This window comes from Lynx rufus, unplaced genomic scaffold (assembly GCF_022079265.1).
Source record: "Lynx rufus isolate CCGP_SWC_20201006 ecotype Redwood Valley unplaced genomic scaffold, mLynRuf1.p SCAF_13, whole genome shotgun sequence".
In the NCBI taxonomy this organism is placed as follows: Eukaryota; Metazoa; Chordata; class Mammalia; order Carnivora; family Felidae; genus Lynx; species Lynx rufus.
In genome coordinates this window covers 5,374,953-5,396,740 of record NW_025814827.1, presented here as the reverse complement: position 1 = coordinate 5,396,740, position 21,788 = coordinate 5,374,953, and the positions used below count along the sequence as shown (strand labels likewise).

At 36.3% G+C, this 21,788-nt stretch overlaps 1 protein-coding gene across 1 annotated transcript in view; it reads right to left on the bottom strand.

Moving 5' to 3' along the window:
* The window catches only part of MYO9A (myosin IXA), a 253,196-nt gene that overhangs the window by 4,873 nt on the left and 226,535 nt on the right, over positions 1 to 21,788 (bottom strand). The window contains exons 41-42 of the mRNA XM_047074849.1: positions 2,453 to 2,655; positions 513 to 655 (exon numbers count right to left, since the gene is read on the bottom strand). Of these exons, the coding sequence (XP_046930805.1) occupies positions 513 to 655; positions 2,453 to 2,655 (346 nt within the window). The remainder of the gene's footprint in view (positions 1 to 512; positions 656 to 2,452; positions 2,656 to 21,788) is intronic.

Sequence of the window (21,788 nt, the reverse complement as noted above, 5' to 3'; positions counted from 1 at the left end):
AGCTATCCATTTCTATGTAGGTCATTTCAGAATCAACCCCAAGAAGTCTGGAGTTCGACTATGCCATTAGGAGAGGCCTACAACTGTCACTATCATTTAAAAAACTGCCAGGGTATGTAGTAATTCTTTGTCTCCCTGAGACATGCCAGGTGGTTAAATACCTCCTTTGGTATAACCCCATCTCTCAGCAGGGCACAATGCCTGTAACCACCTCTGGAACATGGATCATGGGTAAGACGATATGTGTTGTTACTATGGGTTTTTCTCTGTGGTAAATCGAGGAGAAAACATTAAATTGACAAAAAGCTGCATTGCATTAAAGGCTTGGTCTAATGAACAGTATATAATGGAAGTTTCACAAAGATTAGTACATATTTAACTCCTTAGGACTTTGTCACCTTCTCACATAAGGTTAGGCATTCTTGAAAGGGATTTTGTCTTACTAGCTTGGGAATCCTTACTCCTCCTTCACAAAAAAAATCTGGAGACTTTGGTCTAGTATGTTCATTTACCTGATTTCTCAGAGATGGCACCTTCAGACTCAATATTCAAATTTTCTGAGCTATCGGCAGTCCCAATGGAGGCCTCAGACTCCAGGGTTTCATCATCAGAGGCACGGGGTTCCAATACAAGCATCTCAAATGTTAGCTCCTCCCTGTAAGATATAATCAAGAAATCCACTAGCATTTGATAAGAAGTGGAAAGAAGACAACAGGAAAAAAGACCTATGATGCAAGAAATTTAAGTAGCAAAAACAGTCACATTTCCTACTGTTCTCAACCAAAGTGGCGATGGAGACCCGGAAGCCACAGTAATGATGAAGGTTGAAAACAGCAAAGTCTGGGACCTATAATAGAGCAAAGAGTGAGGTAGGAAAAGATGCTGCAGCTATAAGATATTTTGGTAAAATGAACTTGGGACTGATAATCAGATCAGGGTTCTAAACTCACTCTAAACTCATACATAATGCAGCAGGAGTGTACTTTCCTCTCTCTGGACCTCAGCTTCCTCATCCACAAAACAAAGAGATTTAATGAGATAAACTCTTAACATTCCTTCCAGCTCTTAAACTATTTCCCACGAAACAGGCACTAACTACACTATAGATGATATCCTCACCTTAAACACAGAGAGGCCTCTGATGAAGTCAAATGCTGACTGATCTTTTCTGTTCTTTGCAGCTTATGCTGCTCTCACTCACAGCATTCTCTGCTCCTCTTCATCAGTCACCCACCTGCCTCTCAGCCCCCTTGTTCTCTCACGTCTTTGGTACATGGCTCCTAATCTTGCTTTCTTACTACTGCTTGATGTCACCCAGATCTGTGTCAATTAACGTCTTCGTAAAAGCTCACTTCAGTCCTCTAAGACAAAAGTTCCTCTATGTCTGCTACTTCTAACCAGCTTTCCTCCACATTATGTGGGCAACTTTCTCCAATGGGCAGATCTTACACCTGGAAATACATCAGCCCACAACCTCCTTATCCTTCCAATTCTTATTCCCTTTTACATCAAGTCTCTTCTCCTTCAGGGCCTTCTTAGCTTTGCTTCCACTCTACCAAGCTTGAACTACTCATCCTTCAGTACCTCCAATACCAGCCCCTGGTCAATGTATACTACTTCTGCCTTATCATGTTCTGCATATCTGAGCCCCAGCTGCTTTTTTAGCTTGCCTAAATTCTAGAATCAGTCCTAATAGGCAAAAAGTACTTCAACAGACTCCCATATTCCCTAATGCATCAAACTCTCAGACCTGGGATCGTGAGACTGAGGAACAAAAATGCCCTTAAAGCTTAAGAGTCTTCGTTTTCAACCAGAACCAGTACACAGTACCTTCAAAAAGAGCCACAGCTTGTCCACATTATCCCCCCAAATATAGTATTATTGTTGCCTACCCTTTCTCCAGTGATGGCGGAGGGCACAGAGTTGACTATTTTCTCTCTCCTAAATTGCAACCAATTTCCCTACATAGTATCCCAGCGCCCACTAGAGCTGCTGCCTTATCCTGACCATCTAATTGTTGGCCCCATGGCTACACTGATCTTCAGATAATAACCTTCCTTTAGGGAGTTCTGGGTAATACCCATTCTTGAAAGGGCCTCTGCCTTAACCCAGGAATCCTCATTCCTCCTTTTAAAGACCAATTTAGTCAGTGAGGCTGGTCTCAGACCTGTGAGGAATCTTGGCTAAGACTGACACACCGTGTTGCAGTGTGTCAGTTCAGCATCTCCAGGTCTCCCTGCTCATGGAGCTTCCGTCAATACAATGACAACTCTCACGCTGTTACCCAAGTCCAGGTAACATGTCTTTGTCTTCTCTGCATGCCCTGTATCACCTGATACAGTGCTTCACACATAGGAGATATTTACTAAGTAAGGAAAAATCAAGAAAGCACAGAATGAAGGAAAGGAAAACAGGTAATAACTGGTCACTCCCTTTCCTCCTGAAAACTCACTTCTCTTTCTGTAGGTTCTCAATCTGCTCAGTCAGTACCCTCTCCTCCTGCTGCATAGCTGCTTGCTGTTGTTCTGTGATGTCAGTCTCCACAGCTGTTTCACTAGTCAAGGTCTCTTCTGGCACATCAGACATAGAGGGCAACCGAACTACAACAGGAGAGGATGGACTTGGATAGTTTCCTCGGCGAAGTCGCCCCTTTCCCTGCAAAGAAAAACATGTGTTAGAAACTAAATTGAGTGACTGCATTGGTTTTATGTGGCCTGTTGAGGATAGCAAGTGTACTTCCATCACACCAGGTGAATGGTAGGAATACATGGAAACATTCTGCAAGGCCTAAGATATTTAGAGAGATACTACTGACCATTGAATATATTTAGGTTAAGTATTTCTTGCAAAAGCACTAGAAAATGGACACTTTGGTGGGTGAGGCTGTAAGAACACATTTTGCACTGAGAGTAGATTCTTCATTTAATCTAAGCTTTATCCACTCCAAACTAAGTACCCACCCACACATGGCTATTTAAAATTAAATTAGTTAAAATTAAATAAAAGTAAAGTAAAATTGGAGTTTGGTATTCGCACTAGACACATTTCAAGTGCTCAATAGCCACAGGTGGCTAGTAGCTACCATATTGAACAGTGCAAGATATAGAACATTTCCATCATCACAGAAAAGTTCTGATGGACAACAGTGCTCTATAAATTTAACCTTGGAATACACAATCACTCTAGGAAGACTACAGAAACATGTCTTGAAAAGTCAGTTTCATTAAAGAAAAAGTCATTTATATATCAAAGGATGTCAGTGAGAGAGATTCTCTGAGAACACCTCAAGAAATTTCCTTCCTGAGATCAAAGAGGAAAAAAAATCTCACTGCTGTTAAATTGGTTAACTTTGTATATGACTTTAGCTTCTGATAATACCACAGACTAGGTATTTCAGATTAAACCTCCTGCTGACAGCAACTGGGCAAAACATAAAAAACCCAAAATATTCTTGAAGGCATTAGAGAGCTATTTAACACAGCAGACCAAAGAGAGGCTAGATCAGCATTCAGGGCTAACCTAAATTTAAGAAGAGGTGGCTGAGAATCTGAGCAGAGCTTTTGACAGACTATAGCAGGGGTTAACAAACTATGGCCCTGGGCCAAATCTGGCCTTGTGCCTGATTTTGTAAATAAAGCTTTATTGAAATACATTCACACTCATTAATTCACACGTTGTGGCTCTTCTCAAGAACAATGGCAGCATTGATTGTTGCAACAAAAGACTGTATAGTCCACAAAGCCTAAATTATTTACTCTCTGGTCCTTTATAGAAAAAGTTTGCCAACCCCTGGGGTAGAGAATAAAAACTGGAGTTCAGACCCATGCAAGAGTATGGACTGCTGCCTGGTAAAACTTCCATGCCTGATGCTGGGATCCCCAATGTTTGCAACCTAAATGAGTTAACTGAAATAACAGTCTTTGTGGACATTGTAGCCTAGCTTCCAGTCATTTGAATGGTCCAGAAAATTGTAATTCCTAGAACTGGATTAAAGTAATCCCAGATTGCTAGTACCCTAGAACCTGAGAGAAAAAACAGAAACACCTTGGAAGAAAGTAATATCACCTCAGGCTTCAAAATATTTTTATAGTTTTTCAAATACTATGTATGACACATAATCAAAGGTAACCAAGCACAAAAGGAGACAAGACAATGTAAGTGAAAATAACAAAACCCAGAAACCCTCAATGACTCCAGATACTGTCGCTATCAGACAGACTTAAAATAACCATGCTGAAGGAGACAGAAAGACATCGCTAAAATAGTAGACTGGAAGTTAATTATGTCAGAAGAAAATATAAAGAATCAAGCAGAGAACGCGAAACAAAACTTTCCCTGCAAAAATTCAGAAAAGAAGGTAAAAGAGCAAAATAAAAAAAATCTACCATATATATATATATATATGTGTGTATATATATATACACACACATATATATGTATATATATACATATATACGTGTATATATATATATTTATATATATATACGTGTGTATATATATATACGTGTGTATATATATATATATATATATACATATATATAAAGAATATCAGAAGAGGAAAAGGATCCTGTAGAACACTAAAGAGATAATGGCAGAACATTTTCAAAACCAATCATTAAAGATACCAACCTATCAACCTGAAAGAAAGCTTTCAACCTCTAAGAAAGATAAATAAAAATAAGTCCATACATAAACAGAATGGCTAAGAACTAAAGACAAGAGATAATCTTAAAAGAAGTCAGAAAAATATATATACCTGAAATAAGGATACAAAGCTAATATTCAAAAATCAGTTGCATTTCTATATACTAATAATGAAGTAGCAAAAGAGAAATTAAGAAAACAATTCCATCCACAATTGCACCAAAAAGAAAAAAGTACCTAGGAATAAATTTAACCAAAGAGGTGAAAGACCTGTACTCCAAAAAGTATGCAACACTGATGAAAGAAACTGAAGAGGACACAAACAAATGGGAAAATATACCCCATTGCTCATGAATAGGAAAATTTAATATTTAAATGTCCATACTACCCAAAGCAATCTAGATTCAATGTAATCTTTATCAAAATACCAACAGCATTTTTCACAGAACTAAAACAAATACTAACATTTATGTGGAATCATAAAGGATCCCAAAGAGCCAAAGCAATCTTGAGAAAGAAGAACAAAGCTGTAGGTATCACAATTCTAGATTTCAAGATATACTACAAAGCTGTAGTAATCAAGAATATGGTAATGGCACAAAAAGAGACACATAAATCAATGGAACAGAACAGAGAGCCCAGAAACAAATCCACATTTATAAGGTCAATTAATACAATAAAGGAGGCAAGAATACACAACAGGGAATCTCTTCAACAAATGGCGCTGGGAAAACTGGACAGTTACATGCAAGAGAAAAAACTGGAACACTTTCTAGCATACCAAAATAAACTCAAAATGGATTAAAGACCTAAATGTGAGAACTGAAACCATAAAACTGCTAGAAGAGAACATACACGGTAATTTCTTTGACAATGACCATAGCAACATTTTTCTAGTTATGTCTCCTAAGGCAAGGGAAACAAAAACAAAACTAAATACTAGGACTACATCAAAATAAAAAACCTTCCACAGTGAAGAAAAGCAGCAACAAAACAAAAAGTCAACCTGAATGTGAGAAGATATTTTCAAATAATATATCCAATAAGGGGATAATATCCAAAATATATAAAGAACTTATACAACTCAAAACCAGAAAAACAAAATAATCCAATTTAAAAATGGGCAGAGGACCTGAATGGACATTTTTCCAAAGCGGGCAGACAGCCTACAGGCACGTGAAAAGATGCTCAACATTATTCATCATCAGGGAAATACAAATCAAAACCATAATGAGATATCATCTTGCATCTTAAAGACAAATAACAAATGATGGTGACGATATGGAGAAAAAAAGAACCTTTTTACACTGATGGTGAGTGAGAATGTAAATTGGTACAGCCACTTTGGAAAACAGTATGGAGGTTCCTCAAAAATTTTAAAGTAGAAATTCCATATGATCCAGTAATTCCACTACTGGGTATTCACCCAAAGAAAATGAAAACACTAATCTGAAAAGATACATACATCCTTGTGTTTATTGCAGCATTAATTTACAATAGCCAAATTATGTAAGCAGTCCAAGTGTCCATCGACTGATAAACGGATAAAGAAGATGTGGTATGTTGTGTGTGTGTGTGTGTGTGTGTGCGCGCGTGCGTGGACTACTGCTCAGCCATAAAAAAGGATGAGATCTTGCCGTTTGTGACAACATGGATGGCTCTAGTGGGTATCATGCTAAGTGAAAAAGTCAGAGAAAGGCAAAACCATGGTTTCACTTATATGTGGAATCTAAAATACAAAACAAATGAATAAACAAAAAGTAGAATCAGACCTATAAATACAGGGAACAAACTGGTGGTTGATAGAGGGGAAGGGAGTGGGAGGATGGGTACGATGGGTCAGAGGAAGCAGGAGATACAGGCTTCCAGCTTTGGAATTGTAAGTCACAGGGATGGAAAGTACAGCATAGGGAATCTGGTCAGTGATATTGTAACAGCACTGCATGATGAGACACGGTGGCTACACTCGTGGTGAGCATAGCATAACACAACATATAATTGTTGAATTACTATGTTGTATGCCTGAAACTAACATAACATTATGTGTCAACTATACTCAAAAAACTTTTATTTTTTTCAACGTTTTTTTTTTTTTTTTTTTTTTTTTTTTTTTTATTTTTGGGACAGAGAGAGACAGAGCATGAACGGGGGAGGGGCAGAGAGAGAGGGAGACACAGAATCGGAAACAGGCTCCAGGCTCTGAGCAGTCAGCACAGAGCCCGACGCGGGGCTCGAACTCACGGACCGCGAGATCGTGACCTGGCTGAAGTCGGACGCTTAACCGACTGCGCCACCCAGGCGCCCCTCAAAAAACTTTTAAATTGAATTATGAAATGAAAAATATATACACATATGCAAAAAGAAGAAACTACTGGATTCAAAGGTTACTTTTCAACAGAAATAACGGGAGGCAAACACAATAGATGGTATTTTTAAGTGATGAAAGGAAAAAGACACTGCCAACCTAGAATTCTACAGATAGCAAAACCACCTTCAAGAACAAAGTTGAAATAAACACATTTTCAGACTGACTTAAGACAGAGAATCTGTCCCCAGCACAATTGCACTAAAGGGCATATAAAAAATGAAGAGAAGTCGGGGGATAAATGAAGAGCAAGGAAAACAGTAAAAGAGTAAAAATATGAGCAAGTTAAAATGAATACTGACTGCATAAAACATAAAAATAACGTGTTGGATTTAAAGTATATAGAAAATTAAAAACAACATTAGCAACTATACCATAAAATAGCTGAAGCACATTAAAGTCCTTGCATTATCTGAGAAAAAAAATAAAAGCACAAATTAACAGACTTAATTGATAGTCATATATTTATGTGGTCATCTTTATGTTAACTACTGAAAAAAAAAAGTATAAAACTTGAAACTAACAAAAGAAAAAAATGGGATAAAAAGTAATAAGAAGAAAAGGGCAAAAAAACACACAAAAAACAAAAAAAGGCAATAAAGAAAAGGGACATATATCAGGCAGGAAAAATAAAAAGCACAAAATAAAATAAGATTTAAATCCCAATATATCAGTGATTACATTAAGTGTAAGCAGATTAAATGTACTAGTTAAGATCTGAAGACTGTCAGATTGTCTTAGTAAAGAAAACCCAAGTATATGAAGTTTATAAGGCAAACAAATTTAGAAAGTCTGAAAGTAAAAATATGGGAATAAAAGACATATCATGTCTAATCAAAAGAAAACTGGTGTAACTATATAAATTTTACACAAAGTAAACTTTAAGGTAAGAAGTGTTACCTGTGATGAAGAGGGGTATTTCACAATGACAAAATTTCAAATTATGAAGACAGAAGATTTCCAAATTTGGAAGTACCTAAGAAATGGCTTCCAAAAATTTAAAGTAAAATACTGACAGAAATTCTAAAAGAAACAGACCAAGCTATAATCAGCACAGAAAAAACAAATGTGTACACACAAACCAATAAAGCTAAAGAAAGGAACAACTTGATAAACATAAGTGATATAATAGACATACAAGAATTCAGTATCTAACGACTTCAGAATACTCATTATTTTAAAGTACATATACCAAGACAATATATTTCCAAGGGGTTATCTTTAAAGTAACTTAAAATAATTTCCTGTAAGTGTCATCACAAAGAGAAAACTAAAAGTCCCTATATATTCAGAAATTAAGAAACTTTAAAGAGACTTTAAAATATCCATGAACAAAGAAGAAATCACAAAGCAAATTAGAAATTATTTTGAACTAAATAACAATATCAAAATACATGAGATACAGTTTAACACTGTCTACCTTAAAGTTATAGCCTTACATGCATACATTAGAAAAGAAGAAAGGCTAAAAATTAATGAGGTAATAAGCATCAATTTCAGGAAGCTAGATAAAGAACAAAAAAATAAACCCAAGGAGAAAAAAAAGGAAATAAAGATAAGAGTAAATGAACATCAGAACAGAGAAAAACAAAGCCCAAATGTAACTTTTTGAAAAATCATAAAACCTGGCAACACTGAGAAAGAAAAATTAAGAATTTACAATAACCAAAGGCAGGAATGAAACAGAGGGCACTACTATAAATATGTAGTAGTGAAAAGGATATGAAAAGGTTAAGAGGCTACTATGAACAACTTTATGTCAGTAAATCTGAAATTTTATAAGGAGTCGAGAAATTTCTACTAAAACCCAAGTAATTAATACCATTAAAGAAAATATTTTAAAATGTGGATAATCTTTTTTTTTCATTTTTAAAATATTTATTTATTATTTTTGAGAGAGAGAGAGAGAGACAGGGTGTGAGTGTGGGAGGGTCAGAAAGACAGCGAGACAAAGAATTTGAAGCAGGTTCCAGGCTCTGAGCTGTCAGCACAAAGCTGGATACAGGGCTCCAACTCACGAACTGTGAGATCATGACCTGAGCTGAAGTTGAATGCTTAACCGACTGAACCACCCAAGCACCCCAAAAATGTGGATAATCTTACAAATTCAATCCAAAAATTAAAACCTTTCCAGAGAGAAAACTCTGGGCCCAGATGATTTTACTAGCAAACATGATAGTTTTAACATTAGAAATTCACTGTATGTGTGTATACATGTCAGTAAAATAGAAAAGTCTCATGAACACCAAACTACATATAGTAATGGCAACTCATAAAATTCAACATTAAATCATAGTAACAACTCTTAGAAAACCAAGAATAAAAGGGAACGTACTGAATCTCAAAAACAAACTACAAAAGTTCTATTAAAAGCTTTCCCAGTGAGTTGGGGAACATGCCAAGAAGGATCCTTACCACCACTGTACTGGAGGTTCTAGCTGATGTAAGAGAAAGAAATAAAAGGCATAATGACTATAAAAGAACAAATGAAACTATCATGACTCATGAACAACCTGATGGTAGAGGTAGAAAATCTAAAGAAATGCACAGAAAAATTATTAGAATAAGTGAGTTCAGCAAGGCTGCTGGATACAAGGTGAAAAATACCAAAATCAACTGTATGTAATGAGTAAAAAACATAAATATTTTAAACATTTAAATTGTATTAAAAATATTAAAATTCTAGTATTAATTCAAACTAAAGATGTGTAAAATCTCTGCAAACAAAACTTTATTTTTTCTCCAAATTTTTATTTAAATTCTAGTTAGTTAAATATAGCGTAGTATTGGTTTCAGGAATAGAATTCAATGCTTCATCACTTACATAACACCCAGTGCTCGTCATAACAAGTGCCCTCCTTAACACACATCACCCATCTAGCCTATCCTCCACCCACCTTCCTCCATCAACCCTCAGTTTGTTCTCTACATTAAGAGTCTCTCATGGTTTGCTTATCTTTTTCCCCCTCCCATATGTTCATCTGTTTTGTCTTCTAAATTCCACATATGAGTGAAATCATATGGTAATTGTCTTTCTCTGCCTGACTTATTTTGCTTAGCATAATATACTCTAGCTCCATCCAAGTCATTGCAAATGGCAAGATTTCATTCTTTTTGATGGCTGAGTAGTATTCCAGGTGTGTGTGTGTGTGTGTGTGTGTGTGTGTGTGTGTGTGTGTACCACACCTTTATCCATTCATCAATCGATGGACACATGGGCTTTTTCCATAATTAGACTATTATTGATAATGCTGCTATAAACATTGGGGTGCATGTACCCCTTCAAATCTGTATTTTTTGGTATTCTTTGGGTAAATACCTTGTAGCACAATTACTTGAATGTATGGTAGTTCTATTTTTAACTTTTTGAAGAAACTCCATACTGTTTTCCAGAGTGGCTGCAACCGTTTGCATTGTCCAAATGGCCAATTTCTGTATGAAAAGGTGCTTAAGCACATTAGAGTCACAGCACAAAAATACAAATTAGACCACTTTGACACACCCATTAAAATGGCTAAAATGAAGGAATCTGGCAATATACATACTGGGGTAGAACAACTGGGAACCCTCATATACTGTTAGTATAGTACAACCATGTTGGAAAAAAGTTTGCTATTATTTACTAACGTTGCAGATACATATATCTATGGCCCAGTAATTGTGCTCCTATATACTCCCAACAAAAATATGTGCATGTGTCCAGCAAAAATACATGTATCAGAATGTTCACAGCAGTATTCACAATTCCCCCAAATACAAGCCAAATGTCCTTCAACATTAGGACATTTGTGTGTATAAATTGTGGTATACACATGCATTGGAATACTATACAGTTAACAAGATACAACGAAACACAACAATATGGATAAGTCTTACACATATAACATTGAGTGAAATAAGTCAGATATAAAATAATATGTGCTATATGAATCCATTTTTATAAAGCTCTAAAACAGGCAAAACAAAACTATAGTGTTCAGAGATACATACAACAACAAAGAAAACAGAGTAAGTGATTAACATAAAACTCAGGTTATCACTTACCCTGGGACGGAGAGAAAGAATTATGTTTGGAAAGAGAAAGAGGAGAGCTTCTGGGAGTGCTAGAAATCAACTTCTTGAACTATGGGTGGTATTTGGATATTCACTGTATAATTCATTAATAGATGTATGTTTCTGTGCTTTTCCATATGTGTTGTATTTCACAATAAAAAAGATATTTGAAGAGGTCCTTTTCAAAGTTAGCACTTTATGCAAACATATCAGTATCTTTTGAATAGCACAGGACAATAAGTGATAGATTTCTGAGTTGATTTGGGGAAGAAAGAAGGAAGATGTAGTGTCTAAGAAAGAGAAACTACTGATTTAGTCCAGGTATTAAGGTAAAGTGGAGGGCAGCTCTACGGAAATTCATGCTAACTCTTCCAAATTCATGCATTCTAAAACACACAACAGGATGAAAATCAAGAGCATTACAAGATTGCTATTCCACTTTCAGTTCTGAGTTCAAAAAGTAAAGAATATATTAAGAAAAAGGCCCTTAAAACCAGAAGATCAGTCTGTAAATTTAACAAAGGATGACTCGGAAGAAGATGGCACTGTGGAATGGAGGCAGAGAACGGGGTTTAGAGTTAGTATCAACACAGTGCTAAAGTCCACTGACAGTCCATGACCAGTCAGAATCACATTATAAATTCCAGGACATCTTGACTTTGACTATTTTAATGAAGCCAAATGAATGACTAAAACATGTGATACAAAAGCCTCAGGAAGCTGAAAACTATGAACTTATTCCCGGTACACACCAATATTCAAAAAAGAGTTGCCTTTGTTCAGCATTTATACCATCACCTAGCTGACTGAGTAGCTCACTATGGTTTAGCTAGGAATTACTTAGAAGAGCTGAAGAAAATCAAACAAACCTTACAGGCCTCATCTCTAATCAGTATTAAATAAAGATGAAGTAGAAATTGAAGCCCCTACAGCTCAGAGTTGTCTTACAAGGTCAAAGCTTAATATTAAAATTACAAATGAGTGTATCCCTAAAAAAAAAATTAAGTTTTCAAGTTGATTACATAGAGCTTTTAGAAACCTGGAAAATGCTAATACTGTGTTAGAAACTGGACATAAATTTGTATACTGTCGGGTTTTTTTTTTTTTAATCTAAACATACCACATTATTAACAGTAGCTTGAGTGGAATAATATCCTTTATTCTCTACACTTTTCTGTACTTTCAAACAGTCAGCAGTTAACACTTTGAGCAGTGGTTGGTAGAATCTTTTGCTCATTTTTCACTAGGTAGCCAGTCTTTCTCCTATTTATAGGAGTTTCTCCTTATTGATTAGGGAAAATTAGACCTTGTGATATGAGTTGTAACTATTTTCTTAGGATATGTCATTTCCTTTGTGCCTTGCTTATGGTCATTTCTATCATTCAGTAACAATACTTTGTATTTATGCTGATGAACCTATCAACTTTTCTTTTCATGTTTTTTTGTAATAGGAAAACCTTCTCTACTCCAAGTTTACAGTGTATTTTTCTATCACGAAAGGAATTTTATTGGTTTGGATTGATCACATACTTTATGAACAATTTGGACCCATTTGCATTAATTATTATTTAATTAATACAAAGTCAGATTGTAGTCTTTTTTGGAGAACTTATTTCAGTGATTTTCCAGCTTAAACTTTAGGGACAAATTATTCCTAAAATTAGGATATCAACTATAATTATCTTCAAATGTTGATTAAGTGTTAGGTCTGAAATCCGACTAATCCATGTTTTAATATGATATATAATATTCAAAATTTCAAATCCAAGTTCCTAGGAAAAGCTGGACTACCACTACCAAAGGTGTCACAGATAACACACAATTCATAGATCAGGGAACAGTTTAAGACATTATCATACTTATGGACAGGTAACTGCTTTTAATTTTTTTTTTAAAGTATGTATTTTTTTCATTAAAATTTTTTCCAAGTTTTAATTTAAATTCCAATTAGCTAACATACAGTATAATATTAGTTTCAGGTGTAGAATTTGGTGATTCACCACTTCCATACAACACCTGGTGCTCATCACAAGTCCTTAACCCCCATCACCTATTTCACCTACTCCCCCCACCCCGCACCCCCACGCACCTCCTCTCCAGGAACCATCAATTTGTTCTCTACAATTAAGAGTCTGTCTCTTTATTTGCCTCTTTTTTTCCATATCCATTTGTTTTATTTCTTAATTCCACAAGAGTGAAATCATATGGTATTTGTCTTTCTTTGACCTATTTCGCTTAGTATAATACTCTCTAGGTTCTATCCATGTCACTGCAAATGGCAAGATTTCATTATTTTTTATGGCTGAGTATTATTTCATTGTATATATACACCACATCTTTTGCATTCATCAATCAATGGACACTTGAGCTGCTTCCATATCTTGGCTATTGGTTGATAATGCTACTATAAACATCAGGGTGCGTGTCCCTTTGAATCAATATTTTTGTATCCTTTGGGTACATACCTAGTAGTGCAATTGCTGGATCATAGGGTAGCTGTATATATTTTTTAATGTTCATTTATTTCTGAGAGAGAGACAGAGCGTGAGTGGGGGAGGGGCAGAGAGGGAGACACAGAATCTGAAGCAGGCATCAGGCTCCAAGCTGTCAGAGCACAGAGCCTGATGTGGGGTTCAAATCCACGAACCATAAGATCATAACCTGAGTTAAAGTCAGACGCTTAACTGACTGAGCCACCCAGGCACCCCAGTGTAGACCTATTTTTTACTTTTTGAGGAACCTCCATAGTGTTTTCCAGAGTGCTGCACCAGTCTGCATTCCCATTAACAGTATAAAACACTGATTAAAGAAGTTGAAGATGACACAAAGAAATGAAAAAACATTCCATGTTCATGGACTACAAGAACAAATATTGTTAAAAATGTCTATATTACCCAAAGCAATCTACACATTTAATGCAATCCCTATCAAAGTACCACCAGGATTTTTCACAGAGCTAGAACAAACAATCCTAAAATTTGTATGGAACCACAAAAGACCCCAAATAGCCAAAGTCATCTTGGAAAAAAAAAAGTGAAGCTGGAGGCGTCATCATTACAGACTTCAAGTTACATTATAAAGCTGTAATGATCAAGACAGTATAGTACTGGCACAAAACAGACACACAGATCAATGGAACAGAATAGAAAACCCAGAAAAGAACCCACAACTATATAATCAAATTAATCTTCGACAAAGCAGGAAAGAATATCCAATGGAAAAGAGAGTCTCTTCAACATATAGTGTTGGGAAAACTGGACAACAACATGCAGAAGAATGAAACTGGACCACTTTCTTACACTATATGCAAAAATAAATTCCAAACGGATTAAAGACCTAGAGGGCAGTAACTTCTTTGACGTCAGCAGCTGCAACTTCTTACTAGGTATGTCTTCTGAGGCAAGGGAAACAAAGCAAAAATAAACTATTTGGACTTCATCAAAATAAAAAGCTTCTGCATAGTGAAGGAAACAATTAACAAAACTAAAAAGCAACCTAAAGAACGGGAGAAGATATTTGCAAATGACCTATCTGATAATGGGTTAGTATCCAAAATATATAAAGAACTTACAAAACTCAATATCCCCAAAACAAATAATCCAGTAAAAACATGGGTAGAAGACATGAAAAGCATTTTTCCAAAGGACAGATGGCTAATAGACACATGAAAAGATGCTCAACATCACTCATCATCAGGCAAGTGCAAATCAAAACTACAATGAGATATTGATAACCTCACACCACTTTAGTCAGAATGGCTAAAATTAGCAACACAGGAAACAACAGGTGTTGGCAAGGATGTGGAGAAAATGGAACCCTCTTACACTATATAATTTTTTTTTATTTTTGCAGTATAACTGACATATAATATTAGCTTCAAGTGTACAACATATTGACTTGACAATTCTTTACATTACTTAATGCTCACCATGATTAGTTCATACAAAAAATAAACTAGCATTTGATTTCATGATTTCAAAATGGAAGGAAATGGGATTCTCTTCTTTTCATAAATCAGCTTTGTATATGCTCTTAGTGGTTTTATGTGGATGCATGTTACCACGCCTGTTGGGTAAATGCACTGGGGGCACAGCTGCTATACCATATGGTGACACTATGTTTAGCTTCAAAAGAATCTGGCAAGATTTCTTAAGAGGCTGTACCATTTGTATTCCCATCAGCAATGAATGAGATTTCTTCTTGTCCCACATCCTCACCAGCAAGTGGTATTGTCAGTTTTGGTATTTAGCCATTCTGATAGATGGATAGAGAATCTCACCAGTGTTTTAATTTGCTTTTCCTTAATGGAAAATCCATATCATTTTCTAATAATTCCCCAAGTTGAGCAACATACACATACTGATTTCCCACTTATGTACATTATTTGGTAAGGTGTCTGCTCATATTGCCCTATTTATTTTAATTTGGAGAGTTTGTTTTCTTATTGTAGAGTTTCCCAGTTAATTTAATATTTTTCAAGCAAATCTTTCTTCACATATGTGTTTTGAAAATATATTGTCCTAGTCAGGGTCCCGTCTTCTGTGTTTTTAACTGAACTCATGGAAACAGAGTAGATTGACTGGTGGTTGCCAGGGGCTGGGGTGAGGGCGTAGGGGAAATGGACAATACTGGTCAAAGGGTACAAATTTCTAGTTATAAGATGCATAAATTATGGGGATGCAATGTACAACATGCCGACTACAGTTAACAATACTATATTGTATATTGAAAGCTGCTAAGAGAGTAGACCTTTAATGTTGTAACCACACACATACACATAAAAGGTAACTACGTGGGGTGATGAATGTCTAACTAAGTGTATTGTGGTAATCATTTCATGATATATACATAAATCATTGTGCTGTATACCTTAAATTTACACAATGTTATATGTCAATTATAGTTCAATAAAGCGGGGGGGGGAGGAAAAAAACAAAAACACATGTTTTTAGAGTTCTAAAAAACTCACATTTACAAAATGGTGATTAAAAAAATTCTTCTGGATTGGACAAGAAGTGTAATACAGGGATCACTTACCTGATAAATGCTATCAATTTCATTGTACTTAGCCTCAGTTTCTCTGTTTTCTGAAGATGTTTTCAGTTTCTTGGTTAGACACTTCAGTCTGTTTTCTTTTTGCTCCCCCTTTCCCTTTTGTTTGCATCCCCCCCCCCCCCCCCCCCCCCGCCAAAGATCGATCCTTTTCTGCCACTTTTAATGGCTTGGTTTCAACTTTTGTAGGAAGAGGTTTTATTTGACCACCTTGCTGATTTCCTCTTGGGCTCTTCTACAACTACCCTTTCAGCTGAATTGAATTTCCTCTTGGATATTTTGGCAGTGTGAAGGTAAAGAGTAGGATGCTTTAATAACTGCAGGATGCAGGGCAGTGAGCAGCCCTGAAAAAGTAGAATGCCTCAATTATATACTTCTAGTACCTTTAGTTTGTACTTTTTAGTCTTTGATTCACTTGAATCAGTATTTTAATTCTTGTTTTTTCCCCATATGGCTACCCATTTTTCCTTCACTATTTATTGAATAATATATCTTTAAAATGTCACTCACTTTAATGTTCTTTTTCTTTTTTAAGGATATTTCTTCTTTATTTTCTTATGAATTTTAGTATCAACTTGTTAAAGTCTCCCCAAGTATTATTTTGCTATTTTTACTCAGATCACGTCTGTAGGTAAAGGGTTACAAAACTTTCCTTGACCTTGGAGGGAAGATGGTGGAGGAATAAAAGGACCCTAGGCTTGCCTCATCTCACAAATAGAACTAGACAGCTATCAAATCATCCAAAATCCCCAGAAATTGATGTAAAGACTGGCAGAACAAACTCCACAGGAAGAGAAGAGACGACACTGAAGGAGGCAGGAAGTGCAGAAACACAGCTTGGAAGAGAAATGGATTGTGGCTGCTGCAAATGGGGAGGAGCTGTGGCTGTGAAGGGTGAGAGAGAGACTAACACACAGGAGAGTGCACCAAGAAAATTATTCCCATAGCAATTGGCTCTCTTTCTAAAGAGAGAGGGTTTGAGTTTTTAAAGTTATTGCAACCAGTGAGGCTTAAAGCCTGGTTTTAAAGGTCAACATTCTTGCCTCTGGGAGAGCTCAGAGGATTTGGGGGCTGCACTTGCAGAAAAGGCAGGACAAACAGCCCATGAAAATATAGCAGGGAGACAGCACTGTGAAAAGCACCAGGACACAGTGGGAGGTTAGTTTCTCATCTCCGAGTGTGTCCAAGAGGGCCAGTGATCATGGAGAGACCCCTCCAGGAACAAAGGAACTGGCAGGTGCCATTTCTCTCCCCCATCCCTCAGCATAAGCACAGGGCACCAAGAACCAGTGCAGCACCAACACTTCCTACCTAAGTTGCTTACATCAAGTCCGCCCATCCCACTCTACACTCCAGAAGAACCACCCTACCCAGTCACACTTGCCTCTGTCTCAGTGCAGATGGCCTCTTCCTCCAGAAGACTGGCCCAAATCCCTAGCAATACCTCATCTCCCAGTGAAGGAGTTTTGTAACCCCTTGGTTCCCATGGCAGTGGCTACAGATCTCATCTCACTAGCAGACTAGAGCATACCTAGTTAAACATGCTACACTCACGTCAGGGAACAAACACTGCCTATAACAGGCAAACAGAACCTCTGCATCTGCAGATGACTGGCCAACACACAACAACAGAGTGCATGCAGCACACATTGGAGAAATTCTTGGAGGCACCAGGCCCTGGAGAACAGGGGACACTATACTACAGGGACTAAAGGACTCTTCTTCCGAGAAATTCTTGGAGGCACCAGGCCCTGGGGAACAGGGGACACTATACTACAGGGACTAAAGGACTCTTCTTCATAAAGCTATTACCCTCAAGAACAGATACAGCTGACTTTACTGACACAGAGAAACGGGCACAGGAACTTAGACAAAATGTAAAGACAGAGGAATTTGTCTGAATGAAAGAATAGGACAAGGCCATGGCCAGGGATCTGGGCAAAGCAGATGTAAGTAACATGCTTGATGGAGAATTTAAAGCAATGATCATAAGGATACTCACTGGACTTGAGAAAGGAGTGGAGAACATCAGTGAGACCATTAAATGAGAGGTATACTTGATGGAATGACAGCAGACTGGAAGAAGCAGAGGAACACATTAAAGACCTAGAAAATTGAGTAATCAACCTGAACAAAAGGGGAAGAAAAAAGAATTATGCCAATTGATTAACAGACTTAGGAAAATCAGTGACTCCATCAAATATAATAACTTTTGGAGTCCCGGAAGAAGAAGAGAGAGAAATGGGGCAAGATTATTTGAAGAAATAACAGCTGAAAACTTTGGTAATAGATCCAGATTCAGGAGGCACAGAGACCCCCAACAAAATCAATAAAAGCATATCTGTACCAAGACAAATTGTAATTAAAGTGGCAAAATATAGTGATAAAGAAAAAACCTTTTTAAAAGCAGCAAGACAAAAGAAGACAGTTACATACAAAGGAAATCCCATAAAACTATCAGCAAATTTTTCAGCAGAAAAACCCCAAGCAAGAAAGGCGTGGCATGATATATTCAAAGTGCTAAATGGGAAAAACCTACAGCCAAGAATATTTTATCCAGGAAAACTATCATTCAAAATAGAAGAAGAGATAGAGTTTCCCAGACAAACAAAAACTTAAGGAGTTCATGACCACTACTAAACCAGCCCTGCAAGAAATATTAAAGGGTACTCTTGAGTGGAAAGGAAAGACCAAAAAGACAGTATGAAGGCAGGAAACACAAAAACAGTAAAAATGGATATTTCTTTAAAAAAAATCAGTCAAGGCATTCACAAAATAAAAGGATGTAAAATATCATACCATATACCAAAACATGGGGAGAAGAGGAGTAAGTCTGAATGGATTCAAACCTAAATGACCACCATTTTATACGCAGAAGAGGTTATATACAAACTAACGATAATAACAAATCAAGAACTAATAAATACACAAAGAATAAACAGCAAGAAATCCAAATATATCACTAAAGTAAATAAGCAAACCATGAAAGACAGATAAGAAAGGATCAATCAAAATCTTCAGCAACAACCACAAAACAAGTAATAAAATGGCAATAAGTACATATCTATCCATAATTACTTTGTAAATAGACTATATGCTTCAATCAAAAGACACAGGGTGACTGAATGGATAAAAAAACAAGGTCCATCTATATGCTGCCTATAAGAAACGAATTTTAGACCTGAAGACACCTACAGATTGAAAGTGAGGGGATGGAGAAAAATGTATCATGCAAATGGATATCAAAAGCAAGCCAGAGCAGCAATACTTATATTGGACAAACTAGACTTTAAAATGAAGACTGTGAAGGGAAGACAAAGAAGGACATTATATAATAATAAAGGTGACAATCCAACAAGAAGATAAAACTATTGTAAATATTTATGCACCCAATTTAGAAGAACCCAAATACATAAAGCAGCAAGTAAACATAAAGGAACTAATTGATACTAACACAATAATAGTAAGGGACCTTAACACCCTACTTACATCAATGGACAGATCACCTAAAGAAAAAATCAACAAGAGAACAATGGCTTTGAATGACACACTAGAATAAATGGATTTAACAGATATATTCAGAACATTCCATCCTAACACAGAAGAATACATATTCTTCTCAAGTGCACATGGAACATTCTCCAAAAGAGATTATTAGCCCACAAAATAGGCCTCAACAAGTGTACTTGTGATGAGCACCAGTTGTTGAGTGGAAGTGCTGAATCACTATATATCTAAAACAAATATCACATTGTATGTTAACTGGAATTTAATTAAAAACGTAAAAAAAATGCTTAAAAAATTCAAGAAGATTGAAGTCATACCAAGCATCTTTTCTGACCCTATGAAACTGAAGTCAACCAAAAGAAAAAATTTGGAAAAACCAAACATGTGGAGGTTAAATAACATACTACTAAACGATGAATCAGTCAACCAGGAAATAAAAGAAGAAATTAAAAAGAACATGGAAACAAATGAAAGTGAAAACACAACAATTCAAAACCTTTGAGATACAGCAAAAGAGAGTCTAAGAGGGAAGTTTACACCAATACCGGTCTACCTCAAAAAGCAAGAAAAATCTCAAATAAATAAACTGAACTTACACCTAAATGAGCTAGAAAAAGAACAAGCAAAACCTAAAACAAACAGAAATAAGAAAATAATAAAGATCAGAACAGAAATAAATGATACAGAAACTAAAAAAACAGATGGATGAAACCAGGAGCTGGTTCTTTGGAAAGATCAACAAAACTGATAAACCTCTAGCCAGAATTACCAAGAAAAAAAGAGAAAGGAAAAAAAAGGAGAAAGGACTCAAATAAATAAAATCACAAATGAAAGAGGAGAAATAACAACCAACACCACAGATCTCCAAAGGATTATAAGAGAATACAGTAAAACCTAGGTTTCCAAGCATAACTCATTCCAGAAACATGCTTGTAACCCAAAGCACTTGTATATCAAAGTGAATTTCCCCATAAGAAATAATGGAAACTCATATGATTTGCTCCACAACTCGAAAATATTCATATAAAAATGATTACAATACTGTAATATAATACAAAATAAGAAAGAAAATACAAAATATAAAGAAAAGTAAACAAATTAACCTGCACTTACCTTTGAAAACCTTTGTGGCTAGTGTGAGGGCGACAAGAGAGAGGAGGGTTATTGTGTAGGACAACTTTCACTATCACTAGCAGAATCATTGCTATCTATTGGCTCAATGGAATCTTTTTCTTTTCCTGCAACTTTAACAAGGAACCTATCCAATGATACTTGCTTTGACCTCCTTTTGAGGATTTCACGGAAATGGGGCATTGCATTGTTATTAAACAGATTCATTGCTCACACTGCTACAGCCTTATTTGGGTGGTGCTTTTCCACAAAATCTTGCACTGTTTCCCACATTTTACAAATCTCCCTAATCTCACGTCACATGAAGCATTCCTCCTCCTTTTTCTCCTCTGCAGACGAGATGCAGACGTGGACTTCTTATAAAATCTTGCAATTTCGGCCACTTGCATACCTCATTCATACTTTTCCATGATTTCCTTAACTTCCACCTTAATCATCTCCTTCTTCTTAACTGCCTTTCATTTCAATCTTTTTCTGCATGGGGGGCCATTGTATATGCTTCCATAGATGTTGACTACAGTACAGTATTAATAAACTCTTGTCATAAACTGTATTTAATGTAACTGGCAATAAGGCAGCAGAGGAAACGGTCTATATCTGCAGGCAGCCTGACCTAGAATGAAGCAAAGCATTCATAAGCTAATCTTGTATGGAAAAGCAAAGGACTGTCTATAAGTGATCTGAAGTGACAAAAAAATACACAAGTGCCAGTTGTGGGCACCTTCCAATGTTCTGAAAAATCACAGATTTCTGCCAAACACCGCAGCTTGAGACCGAGCATCCAAGTATGGGAGACGATTACCCACAATCCCGCAGTGGGCGGGGGAGAGAGAGAGAAGAACCATTGGCTCAGTTGTGCTCATGAGATGTTTGGCATCACGTACTACTCATATTGCAAGACATAGTTCATTTATCAAGTGAAAATTTATTAGAAATATTTGCTCGTTTTGCAGAACACTGACAGAACAAGTTACTCACAATCCAAGTTTCACTGTATTATAAAAAATTATATGCCAACAAACTGAGCAACCTGGAA